Source organism: Heloderma suspectum, chromosome 7, assembly GCF_057233095.1.
Source record: "Heloderma suspectum isolate Gila_16-S chromosome 7, 16-S_ref, whole genome shotgun sequence".
In the NCBI taxonomy this organism is placed as follows: Eukaryota; Metazoa; Chordata; class Lepidosauria; order Squamata; family Helodermatidae; genus Heloderma; species Heloderma suspectum.
The window spans coordinates 106,032,095-106,045,375 of NC_139464.1; the positions used below are offsets into that span (position 1 = coordinate 106,032,095).

Below are 13,281 nucleotides of genomic sequence, written 5' to 3' on the forward strand. Positions count from 1 at the left end.
ACATGGGGTTCTGAGCTGTCCATTTCAGACTGCAAGCTCATGAAAATAAAAACTTGGAATGAATTTAGGAGTCATTTATTGCTTCTCCTTATCAAAAGTCAGAAAATCCTGAAATACTATCTTGCCTATTACCTCGTGATTGTGATTCCCTGGGCAGTTTGTTCCATAGCTCTATCTGCTTATATAATTGAGATATTATTAATATTCATGTTAAGTTTGTGCTCCTGCAGTTTAAAACCACCACTTCATCTTTGTATTACAGTGACATAGACAATTACTTTTTTCTCTCTTTGTATGACAACCTCTCTTTAAAAACAACTTTTTTATTTAGGTGTTTGAAATGAGATACACAGAAAGATAAATGTTAATGATAAGCAATTTTAGATGGCAAATTTCTGATAAAACCATGTGTTTGGCTGCTGCAAGCAACTTCCCTGGGCAACCCAGGAGATGTTCCCTAGCATCCTCTAAAATGTTACAAGGGATTCTCTGATTTTGAGAATCAGAATTATTCTGATTTTGAGAATCAGAATTTTTCTGATTTTGAGAATCAGAATTTTTCTGATTCTCAAAATAAATGATAATTGAATGGAGGGAAGCTCACAGAAGGAAAGTTCCCTGCCTTCCCATGCAGCTGCCTGTGTCCCCACAAAAGTATCTCTGGAGGGTGGAGGCCCTTCTAAATAATATGGAATGGAATGCAGGGGGCTTCTGGAGGAGGGCAGAATCACCCCCATCCCACACAGGGGCACAGGAAGCTGCAGAGGGTGGCAGGAGGGAATGGGAAGTCGTCATTTTGTGAACTTCTTTCCCTTGCATTAGGATCCAAGCAATTATTATTACGTAAATAATGTATTCCAGCTCCTTTTAATTAATCCTCAATTAAGTGTGTGGTTCAATGATTTACACTTTTAAGCCAGTTCAAGCCACAGAGATACAATTATACTGGTAATCAATTCATGACAACTTTCATCTACCACATCTTTCATGTATCCAAGCAAATATATTGCAAAGACATCTAGGTACAATTTAGAGGCAGGCATATTTAATAACTTCTGATACCTTCGATCAATAATTCTTAATTTTTAAACACCCCTTACCACATATTAAAATCATCTGAGCTTGGATTAGTACACCTTCAACATATATTAATAATCTTCCTTTTAATTGTAAAATTTTATCCAATTTTTCAGAGGGTGATGCCATTTATGTAGTACTTTATTTTGATTTTTGCTAAGATTAATATAAAATATTGAAGCATTTTATACATAGAATAGTGACTTTATATCCTGCTGCTACCTTCAGTCTTTCCTTACATGATTTGTATTTGAAGATTTTCATAATCGTTAATACTCTAACTAGTCAGTATTCTTCTTGAAGCCTGAATAAAGCTTCACTGGAATGCTTATTCAGTCCTGAATATGACTGGTACATGACTTAGATATATTTTCTACACTATTAGTCACAATTGCTCAGTTATCTGAGTGTTCTACTATCTGCATGATGCCACATCAAAAGCATTTAACCACTCACTTGACTGAAGGGGCAAATCAGGATCTTTATATTGTGCAGTGGTTACCTGATGGCTTCATCATATGTGCTTTCAGTTTGGGCAAACAAAAACTAATCAGCATGTACCAAATATAAGTTCCAGTAAAAGTCCCTTGTGTTAATTGGTCTCTTGTGTGAATCAGCAATGACTTGGCAATGTTTGTAAAAACAAACAAACAAAATGGTTATTTCAGCATCCAGTTCAACTTTCCTACAAGTTAAGTAAGCAAGCTCTTAATGTTTGTGTTCCAGATCCTTATTGGTGGAAACATCTCTGGTAACACAATCCTGGAAGATGATTTCAGTATGCTGGATAGCAAGAAATGGCTTCTCCACCCTGGTGGAACAAAGATGCCTGTTTGTGGCTCTACTGGGGATGCTCTGGTTTTTATTGAGAAAGCAAGCACCCGCTATGTTGTAACTACCGATATTGCTGTCAATGAGGATTCGTTCCTTCAACTAGATTTTGCTGCTTCTTGCTCTGTCACTGACTCCTGCTATGGTAAAGGATTCTGTATCCATCACATACTTGGCATTCTTCTCTGTTGTCATTGCTTGTTTTTTAATTCATCTGCACTATTTAATGAAAGGTTCAGAATCCAAAAAGGAATTTGTTGTTTCTGTCTTTCCATTCTTCATATTCCCCCATCTATGGTTTGCATGTATCAAAGATGAAACACACAAGAATTTTATATGCATATAAATACACTGAGGCTGATTTATAGATACCAGGTGTTGATGGAGACTCTGCTTGGGGAGTATCCTGGTACATAAACACAGCTGAAGCAGAATACGGTTAAGGGAAAGATCACTGAAGCCACCCTTGAGAAAGAAGACACAAGATCTCTTTCATGAACATTGCATAGTCCTAAGATTTTACATGTTTATATGAAGACAAGTAGGGGAGTCAGCACAGACTGTGCATAGGTATGCATGGTTTCTCAGTTTCAGGTATGTTGAATGAGCCTACCCAAGGCCTAATAGAGACATATAATTCCTATTATTTCTAACCCACTCCAGAGCTTGGGTCACACACCGATGTACGAGAGATTCCCCATTCATTTTAATGGTATACATCTGGCCCTCCCACTGAATGAATTAGGAAGCTCTTATCGAGGTGTGATCTGTATGGATGCATCAGCACTTTCTGGAATGGGGTGACATTCTTTATTCTGAATAGTACATATCTAGGACAAAGCAGCTTGACATTTCTAGCGTAGACCTCTTGTTCTGACATTGGTTACACTTCATTTTTCATTTTATAGCGTATCATTTTTTAAACAGTTGCATTTGCAGAGATCAAACTCCTACCTTAGATTTTGCATGCACCTGTATAAATTAGAGGTAAGTTACATTGGCATACAGCTGATTTAAACGAAACAGAGGAAGACTTGATCATGTATGTCAACTAACTGCAGGCAATTACTTCAGAGTGCTGCATAAAAATGGAAATGAGGCTTAAGGAAAATCCCTAAAGTAGATTAGCCAATTTGCTTATAAGTAACGAACCTATTTAAGCCTGGAAATTAACTACCAGCCCAAAACATAATCATTACACTTCGTTTTAGAGTTGCAGTTCATTACAACTCTGGCCATGTTCAGGGTGTTGTAATTGATCTGTTAGTTATCTTACCCGTTTTTTTCTCTTTTAGTTCTGTTTGCATCCTTAACCAATCATTATTTTAACTCGGAGCTTTATTGATCAGAATGGTCATCATCTAGATATGAGAGGGTATCACATTGATAATAATGAGTTAATAATATAAAAATAATGAATACCTACTTATAAAATATCACCATGTGAAAATGATTTAAACTGTATAGTATCTTTTAGGGCTTCAGACATTAAACTATTTTTTTAAACCCCATTCTTTGTAGCAGTATGTTTAGCAATCAAAAATTTAAACATATGCATGTCTAAGAAGTAAGTCATATTGAATTTAATGAGGCTTACTCTTAAGTAAATCTGTATAGGAATGCAAGCTAAGTGTTTAATTAAAGATTAGGTAAATTAGGAACTGAAAAATTGGATCCGGCTGACTAGCAGTTACTAGAGGCTAATTTGCACATCTGTGTTCATCGCTTTGTGATTGCAACAGCAATGGATGGCTTGTGTGTTTGAATTGCCATCACAGATCTAATGTAGAATGTTCTGTGGTACAGTTACACTCTAACAGTGTTTTTCAAAGGAGACAGTTCACACAATCAGCTTCTAATCATCAGGTGTTAAGGGATCAACATGTGAGAAATCAAGGGATATTCATAGATGTGTGATCCATCCCCTAGTATGATTATGATTACATCCTTCAAGTGAAATTTATAAGCACACAATTTGTAAAGAGATACGGTTGTTTCCTCTCTTTTTCACTCATCGTACCTCTGGGGGCGGGGTTGCATTTGTTCAAACTGTTACACAAACATTATCTCAGTAATCTTCTCAATAGCCATATATGGTAGACCAGTTTGATGAACCTCATATGGCAGATTCAGAGGAGGGCTGAAGCTGAGATGAAGCCCACTTTGAGAGTTTGTGGCCAAGGGAAGATCTGAACCAAGGATGTGTGCCAGATAGCAGTGTACACTGTTAGCCATAATGCTATACTAGTTCTCAATAATTATGTATCTCTCATCATGCCATTATCTTTTTTATTAGCTTTAGGGCACTATCTTATGCATGTTTAGACAGAAAAAAGTCCTAGAACTCCCAGTATTCCCCAGCCAGCCATGCTGGGAGTTGTAGGCTTTTTTCTGTCTAAACATGCATAGGGTTGCACCTGTCCTGACTCGGTCTTTGGTGCATGCATATCCCAGTGCAGGTGGCTACTCTGCACTACATCGCCTTTTTTTTTTACTTAAAATTTATAAAAACTGGCACTCAAGGTTGCTTTCAGTAGAATGCACACTCAGCTGTGCATCCAATTATGTATCCAAATGCCTATTCTTTTGAAAGAAATACAGTGCAGACAGACCATACACTGAGGTATATGTGTCCAACTACAAATGCTGTCTTAGGCTGCATTGCCTTCAATGGCATACACGCTTGGATGTATTACTTTGAAAGCAATGTGGTTCCCATAGGCCACTAAACATAGACCATTTGAATGAGTATTCCTACACAAATCATGACATTTTTTCACAGGTCTACACTTGTAACATTCTAATGTTGGACTATTATCGATGGGTCTGATCATATAATTTTTGTAGTAATTTAATGTATTTTAATATTTTTAGCTATTGAGCTAGAGTATTCAGTTGATCTTGGTGTCACGTGGCACCCAGTAATGAGAGACTGCCTTCCCACTAACGTAGAATGCAGCAAATACCATCTCCAGAGGATTCTGGTATCAGATACGTTCAACAAATGGACAAGGATTGTTTTGCCACTTCCTCCTTATACCAGGTAAATTGCATTCGGCGTATCCTTAAAATATCTGACGTAACCAATTTTGTAGTATATTATAAATGTGAAGCAGAGTGCCTGTTTTTTCATGTTGGCTATGTTATGCAGAGAAACAAATACAGATTATATATTTGTTCTTAATTGGTTTTACTGTTATTTTATTTTTGTCAGAAGCTCTCAAGGAGTAAATGTTTTAAATAAATGTTATACTAGAACTGGGTGGAATTACTGGGTTGGATCCAAAGGTTCTCTTCCATAAATGGAAGGCGCTTTCTCTGACGGACAGAGTCTTCCTCCAGTGGAAGTGCTCCTTCCATCACATGAAGGGAACCTTTTAATCTAGCCCATTATTTTTATATTTTAAACTGGAAACAAATTAGATGAAAATGGAGGCATGCATCCTATACAATATCAATACACATCTCATTATTGTGAGCTTGTCCAAGACAAGCTCTGAATTCTATCAGCTGATTTCGCTGGTGGCAGTTAAGACCAGTTCCCCCACCATAAAAATGAGAGACCTGAGAAATGTGATGTATCCAGGTTAGGTTTTATTCAGTTGTTGTTCATTTGGAACAGAAGTCTGAATCTGCAGAGAAAGTACCGTATGGCAGTCCCCAAGGTCTTCAAGAGACCTTGATCAATACACATAAAATGTGATAATTAAACATCAGCTTCTCCCTGAGTGCTTGTTGCAGTTTCAGCTTGAGGAAACACATCATCAGCATGTTGGGCATTCCCCAGGTAAAATTTATGGTACGGTCCTAGTAGTTAAGATGCTGAACTGCGGACCAGAAGGTCGGCAGGACAGCAGTTAAGATCCGAGTGCTGCGTGACGGAGTGAGTTCCCGTCTTCAGTCCCATCTTCTGCCAACCTAGCAGTTTGAAAGCAAGAAATTGCAAGTAGATAAATAGGTACTGCTTCGGCAGGAAAGGTAACAGCGTTCCGTGCACCTCAGTGTTCAGTCATGCCGGCCACATGACCATGGAAGCGTCTTCGGACAGCGCTGGCTCTTCGGCTTAGAAATGGAGATGAGCACCACACCCTAGAGTCGGACACGACTGGTTGGGGACACTTTTACCTTTTACCACTGGGAAGTTCTCCTGTGCAAACCCCATTTCAAATGAATGAGAACTATGCACGAATAGTATGTGTTCCTGTGCAATACCCATTCATTTTAATGTGATTTCTCTAAGAGAACCTCCTAGGGCCCTGCATTTTTAAATATAGCTATTATCAAATTCATCTTAACTATTAAACATATCCAATCAACAGGGTAGAACCAACCCCTTTTTCTTTATCTCTAAGATATACTTAATCTAACCAAAGGCTCTTCTGGCACTTTAGCAACTTCTTAGATGTTGAAGGTGCAAAATATAAATGCACTACATAAAATTTTAAAATAGCAGGCAATCTGTGTAATTGATGCCTTTTCACTTGAAGTACAAATCTAGCTTGGAGTTTAATGCTGCCATCTACTGTTGAATTTAAAACAACAACAACAACACACAAAACCATGCATTTAATTGGTTGGTTTTGGAACCAGCTAACTCTCATGCTTTTATCCCTGAAAGCATTTGTTTCATATTTCATCATATTCCCCACAGGTCCCAGGCAACGCGTTTCCGTTGGCACCAACCAGCTCCGTTTGATAAGCAGCAAACATGGGCCATAGACAATGTCTACATAGGTGATGGCTGTATAGATATGTGCACTGGCCATGGGAAGTGCACTCAGGGAAATTGCATGTAAGTATTGAATTCTCATGGGAAAGGCAGTGCTAAGGTTGCCAGGCCCTGAGACACATCAGGAGGAGCCTGGAAGCTGTGGAGTGATCATAGAATCATAGGGTTGGAAGGGGCCTACAAGACCATCGAGTCCAACCCCCTGCTCAGTGCAGGAACCCTGATTGTTCTCCCATCCAAGTACTAACCAGGGCTGATCTTGCTTAGCTTCTGAGATCATTCGAGATCAGGCACATCCAGCCCTTTGCTCGATAAACAATTCAGAAGCAAAAACAAAAAACACACACTAAAAGCACTAATAAATTAATAGCTGAGCAACAGATGAGAGAATCCTGAACTCATTAAAGCAGCTGCAAAAGGCCAGAACTTAAGTTGGAAGGTTAAGCAGAATTCAAACAATTACATGCAAGGTTGGTATGTCAGACAGGACCACATGTCTCATATGTTAGAGGGGGAAACCAGGTGAAATGGAACAGAGCCAGTGACACCTGATAAGGGTAGAAGAAGACACCTGGGAGATTAGGAGATGAATCTGGATGTACTTTGTGCTGCCGAGATGGAGATGATAGACATGGGACCTGAGCAAATAGCAACAGATTTCAAGCCAAGAAAATAGTCTGTCCCCTACATTCAGAGTAACTATGAAATGTTAGTACTTCATGTGGAGAGCATGAGAAGCCGACTAAAACCTTGGGTCATACTCTACCCACTCTAGACAGTGCTATAGATTCACATTCTAATTCTAGTTTGTGGTTTCAAATAGGAGGATTTGTTTTCTTTCTGAATGCAACCTTTTTCTTTAAAAAAGGGAGGAGAGTCAGGACTACCCCAAACAACTGCCTATGGCAATATTTTGTAACGGACAGCCATTTTGTTGCACATGGTGATACAAGGAACATTCCTTCTACTGTGCTACCTTTGTGAATGTGTGTGTGTTGTTCAGGAAAGGCGAAGAGGGTAAAGGAAGACTGGGGAGACGAGGGATCCCAAGAGCAACAGGAGAGGGAAAATGGGGAAGCCAAATAAGTTTGAGGGAAGATATGAACTTTGGAGGAGTTGAGCAAATAATAGCACATAGGGATTTTTGAAGTATTATTACTGAGAAGAGGAAGCAGTAAGTTTGGGCCTCCATTAGGAACTCCTGACTTCCTTAAAACAAGTTCTTTAGATGTGATATACTGCTTTCATTAGTTGTATCTGTCTGAAAGGACATTCTTTTAACGTTAAGCCAAGAGTCTTTCAAATATTGAACAGTTTCTGTAATGTATGATTAAACAGAATTAAGGTCATTCAATACAGACCTCACAGAATTAATGTAAGAACCATGGGAATTCTCCAAACATGTTTATAAATGAGACAAAAGAACTCCTTATTTTGTAGATAGAACAAAGACATGCTGATGAAATTGTTGCATACAGAATATCATTCCAGCTGAGTTCTCTGTTTGCCATCAATTACAGGTGTGATGAAAACTGGGGCGGACTGTACTGTGAAGAGCCAGAGATACCTCTTCCCACCCAACTTAAAGACAATTTCAATCGTGCACCTTCCAATCAGAACTGGTTAACAGTAAATGGTGGGAGACTGAGCACCGTCTGTGGAGCTGTGGCTTCTGGGATGGCTCTTCATTTTAGTGGGGTTGGTATTTTGTTCTTGTATGTGCTGTTCATACCACTGAGGTAGTTATTTTCCTTTAATGGTCATAGTATGTTTTTCTTTTCTTTTCAAGGGTTGCAGCCGTTTGCTGGTTACAGTGGATCTAAACCTAACTAATGCAGAATTCATCCAGTTCTATTTCATGTATGGATGTCTGATAACTCCCAACAGTCGTAACCAAGGAGTTCTCCTAGAGTACTCTGTGAATGGTGGGATTACCTGGGCCCTCTTAATGGAAATATTTTATGACCAGTTCAGCAAGCCTGGGTAATAAATATATTCTTGTTGCTCATACATAATCTGTCTTGATTATACATAGTTTTGTGTTTCAAGTCCCACTCTGCAGAGCTCTGAGTTCTTCATTCCAGTAGGTTGGATGGCAGTTAGGAGGACACTGACATCATGAAGTTAAGCATGTGAAAGACTTCATAGTATGTTGCCCATAAAATGGTCAGAATCAAATTTAAACAGAGAATGTATCTGGCAACTGCCCATCCCACCCATTTTGGGATCTCCATAAGGCTTGATTCTTTAACAATAACATTCGTTATTGAAAAGCTGTAACTCCACATACTTTGAATGAAATAACAGTTGAGTGTTTATGACTCTTAATGAGATGTGCGTGAACCTCAGTGGCTTTTGTACAGGCATTATAGTGAAGAGGAACTATGAGCATCCTGATACAGCAGTGGTAGGAAGATCCTTATACCCCATAGAGGTTCTGTCCAGTTTAGGCTGCAATCCTAAACACTCTCATTAGGGAGTCAATATGCATAGCATTGCACTACATATCTGCTTTTCATGCCAGTTGAACTGTCACATGGTAATCTGATTGTTTGAAACATCTACCCTTTATGACAGCAAAGCAAAGGATTTAGTATAACAGATAAAGGCCCATTATCATGTCAATGTGAATAATCATTATAATAACTACAATTACATAAGAAAGCACTTTGCATAAGAATTTGAATGTGGAATGTGAATTCCAGTTTTGCATAGAGCTTGAATGGGGTGCTGAAAAAATTCAATCTGGCCCTATGTCCAACTCATTAAAGGATTAAAATATTTGTTGTTGTAATCTGGTAAATAAAACATGTCCGCTGTATGTATCATTTATCATACAAGGAACATTGTCCTTATAATTAATCATCATCACAGCGATGTACACACAATGTACACAATATTTCCTGTCTCTGGGCAATTCTCAGTGTGCCCTGGCACAAAGGGAATGGAGCAGATCAAAGAACATGATCCCATGTCGTTTAGGGAACCATTGAACTGCTCATTCCAAATACATTTCATTTTTTTAAAAAAGTTTTCAGTAAAGCAGTGAAAGCATATGGTTTCATTATGGTCTCTAATTGCTACTTTTTTAGCTTTGTGAACATTCTTCTTCCTCCCGATGCCAAAGAAGTGGGAACCCGTTTCCGCTGGTGGCAGCCCAAGCATGATGGTCTGGATCAGAGTGACTGGGCTATTGACAATGTGTTGATATCAGGGTCAGCAGATCAGAGGACAGTAATGTTGGATACTTTCAGCAGTGCACCACTCCCGCCACACGAACGCACGCCCGCAGATGCAGGGCCCACGGGCAGGATTGCTTTTGATATATTTATGGAAGACAGGACAACAGGTAAGAGTTCATATGGATTAGGATCAATACAGATGTTATTTTCTGGCAGGGTTCCTGTGCCTTTATCAGCTGACGAGAAGAAGTTAGGCAGGCAAAGCTTTTCCCAACATGGAGACAAAGTGATAGGAAACGCTTCACCTCCATGAAGCTTTGCATTTTCTTCAAAGGCATAAGAAAGCTTCCCCCCTCCCCAAAAGGTTGTTACCTCTAGAACCAGGCATAGGAAAAATATTGATTTTATTCACTAAACTTTTAAAAAATATTAAAGGATTATTGCTGTGGAATGTATTTCTTCTATTATAATCCATTAATTGTTTAATAATTGAGTCATTTTTACTAATTAACACCTTTTGTAATCTTAATTATCAAATATTGTAGTTTTAAAATATTGAATATTATTTTCTTAATATTTTCTTAAGTGAATGAGCATTGGCTGTTCCATGATGACTGTTCAATTGAAAGATTCTGTGACTCCCCTGATGGCGTCATGATGTGTGGTAGCCATGATGGCAGGGAAGTTTATGCAGTCACCCATGATCTAACTCCTACAGAGAACTGGATTATGCAATTCAAGGTAAACTCCGCCTTGAGATGCTTATATTAACAGTCTTTAAACCGCACAACTGATCAGGAGCTTTCGAAGAACAGCTGAATGTGTGAAATGTACTGATCTGAAGGGCTAACGGTGCAATCCTATGTATGTTTAGATAGAAAGAACTCCTGCAACTCCGCACATGCCCCAGCCAACATAGCTGCACTGCCAAAAGCCACCCATCATGTCACAACAGATGGGCTCCCTGCACAGGGGTTGGGGCTATAGCATGGTCTGGCAGTGATCAGAATGAGTAAGCTACTGGCTGCATACAGAAGAGGATCTCCCTAACTCTCATCCCACTCACCACCCACCCACAGTTAAAATAGAAAGTCTACTTATCTATTTACTTTTATATATTTATTACATTTCTATACTGCCTAATAGCCAAAGCTCTCTGGGTGATTCACACTTACATGGGGCCACAGTCCAGATTGGAAGACGTCCCAGATTGGGGCCCTGCAACTTTTTTATCTTTAAAATAAAAGTAGTCAGTTTAAGCACACTTTTTTTTAAAAGAGAGAATGAATAGTTTAACGTATCATTTGGCCTTCAGTCCCTATATTTGTAAATTATATACAAAGCTCAAATGCTGCTGTCTCCCCCAAAGATACTGATCTTCTAGAGCTTCCCTGCTGAACTGGAAAAGCTCACTTGTAGATGTATCGCTCTTGGGCTTGGAAACATGAAGAGCACTGTATCTTAACAAGGGCTATGTGAGATGGTTCTGTAATTAATGAAGCTAGCATGAAGGGCATCCTGATAACTTTCCAGTCTTTTAAGTCAGAAGATCAAGGTTTCTCTTTTTGACTCTCTATTGACATGCAATAAAATCCTGGCACAAGCCTCTGTGTGCCTCAATTTTTCCCCTTTTAGACCTATAGATAATGCTGTCTTATAAATTTACATCAAAACCTAAACATTATTGTTTTTGCTGGGGGAAAAAATCTTCAAAACAAAAAAAAGTGTATCTCCCTTTTACACGTATTAGATTTCCATTGGATGTAAAACCTCAGAGAAAATTGTCCAGAACCAGGTCCATGTGCAGTATTCTACTGACTTTGGAGTGAGTTGGAGCTATCTGATACCTCAGTGCTTACCTGCTGAACCCAAATGTTCTGGGGGTGTTTCACAACCATCTGTCTTCTTTCCAACAAAAGGATGGAAAAGGGTAACTTACCCTCTACCTGAAAGCCTAGTAGGAAAGTAAGTATGAAATGACATCTAAGGTACTGATATTCCTTCAGGTTCAGTGTGACACTGTGGGTCTTCTAGACAAAGCTTTTCCCCCAGTGAGAGTAGCATTACAACAAGGAAGTACCCTGGAGAAGAGAGATTGCTGAAACCCAGTAGCATTACAACAAGGAAGTACCCTGGAGAAGAGAGATTGCGGAGTTTCATTGCCTCTGTACCACCATAGTGCTGTGATATGCATGCTGATACTGCTAATCCATTTGGAGTAGGAGAAGTCATCACAGGGAACAATACAATTTATATATGGATTGTGGGTGTCAGTGTATCTATTTCAAACATGCACAAAATCCTGTCTGGAGCATGCTTGAACTACAGGCATGATCTCAAAAGATCTGTACTTTGACTTTCTTATCTTATGGTAAAATGTGGCTAAATTAGTCCCATAGGGTTGTATCCAATCATGTCATTCTGCTAGTGCAAAGCTTCTACTGCTTGAAGAAAGCCCTTTCTCGTCCTTGCGCAAGTGTCCGACCCAATACTTTGATTCCGCTAGAGCAAGCTATTGTGCAACCAGTTGCACAAGGCATTGCACAAGCTGTTCCGGAAGTTGTTTCACAAAGCGTTGTACAAAATGTTCCACAAGCTTTCCACAAGGTGTTTCCTAGGTCACTGAGCCTTCATTAGGCCAGGTGTTGCTTGCACTAGTTGTGTTGTGCAATTATTAGTGGAAGAAAGCCAATTAATGGAACGACGCCAGTAATTGGGACCCTGACTGGGAACCTTATTTTGGGATTAATATTAATCAGTCATGTATCATTTACATAACCAGGTAATTTGCATTTCCTATATATAAAAATAAGATATAATATTAACATGATTAAAAATGTGTTATTGGAGCTACCGTTGTGGCTCCAGTAGATAAGATGATCAGTAGAATAAGGTTTCTATAATGTTAAATGAAAATTATGTAAAATTTCATGTTCACTGGCAACAGTTTGTGTTGAGTTTGTGTTGTTATGTTTACCTCTGGTATTTCAGGATGTTTTTAACTGTTTTACTGTTTTTATATGATTGACCTTAAGGTACAATGGGTGTGCAGATGGTACGTACATTTCACAAATAAAATAAATGTAAAGGATGATAAAGTTGGAAGGGACCTCAAAGGTCATGCAGTCCAACTCCTTGCCAATACACAAAATCCACTACTACAGCATCCCTGATAGATGACCACGCTGCTTCACCTTCTGAAGCAGTCTGTTCTACTGTCTAACACCTCTGATGGTCAGAAAGTCCTTCCTAATGTTTAGTCAAAATCCTTTTTCTTGTAAATTGAACACATTGTAAATATTTATAAGGAAATATGTTTAAATTATTGTGGGTTGGATCCAGATTTAGGTGTGTACAACTGAGCTGGTGGAAGCAGACTTTTCTGCCCCTTCCTCCCTGTGGCAGCCTTTCCAACCCCCTGAAAATGCTACACAGAGAGTTGGGGACCCTGCTGAATGAGGA

The 13,281-nt window shown here is 39.0% G+C and overlaps 1 protein-coding gene across 1 annotated transcript in view; it reads left to right on the top strand.

The window, feature by feature from the left end:
- Positions 1-13,281, top strand: part of RELN (reelin) — a 429,656-nt gene that overhangs the window by 387,576 nt on the left and 28,799 nt on the right. Inside the window, exons 45-52 of the mRNA XM_084811492.1 lie at positions 1,804-2,053; positions 4,783-4,951; positions 6,560-6,700; positions 8,158-8,335; positions 8,427-8,620; positions 9,730-9,986; positions 10,406-10,560; positions 11,570-11,784. Of these exons, the coding sequence (XP_084667618.1) occupies positions 1,804-2,053; positions 4,783-4,951; positions 6,560-6,700; positions 8,158-8,335; positions 8,427-8,620; positions 9,730-9,986; positions 10,406-10,560; positions 11,570-11,784 (1,559 nt within the window). The remainder of the gene's footprint in view (positions 1-1,803; positions 2,054-4,782; positions 4,952-6,559; positions 6,701-8,157; positions 8,336-8,426; positions 8,621-9,729; positions 9,987-10,405; positions 10,561-11,569; positions 11,785-13,281) is intronic.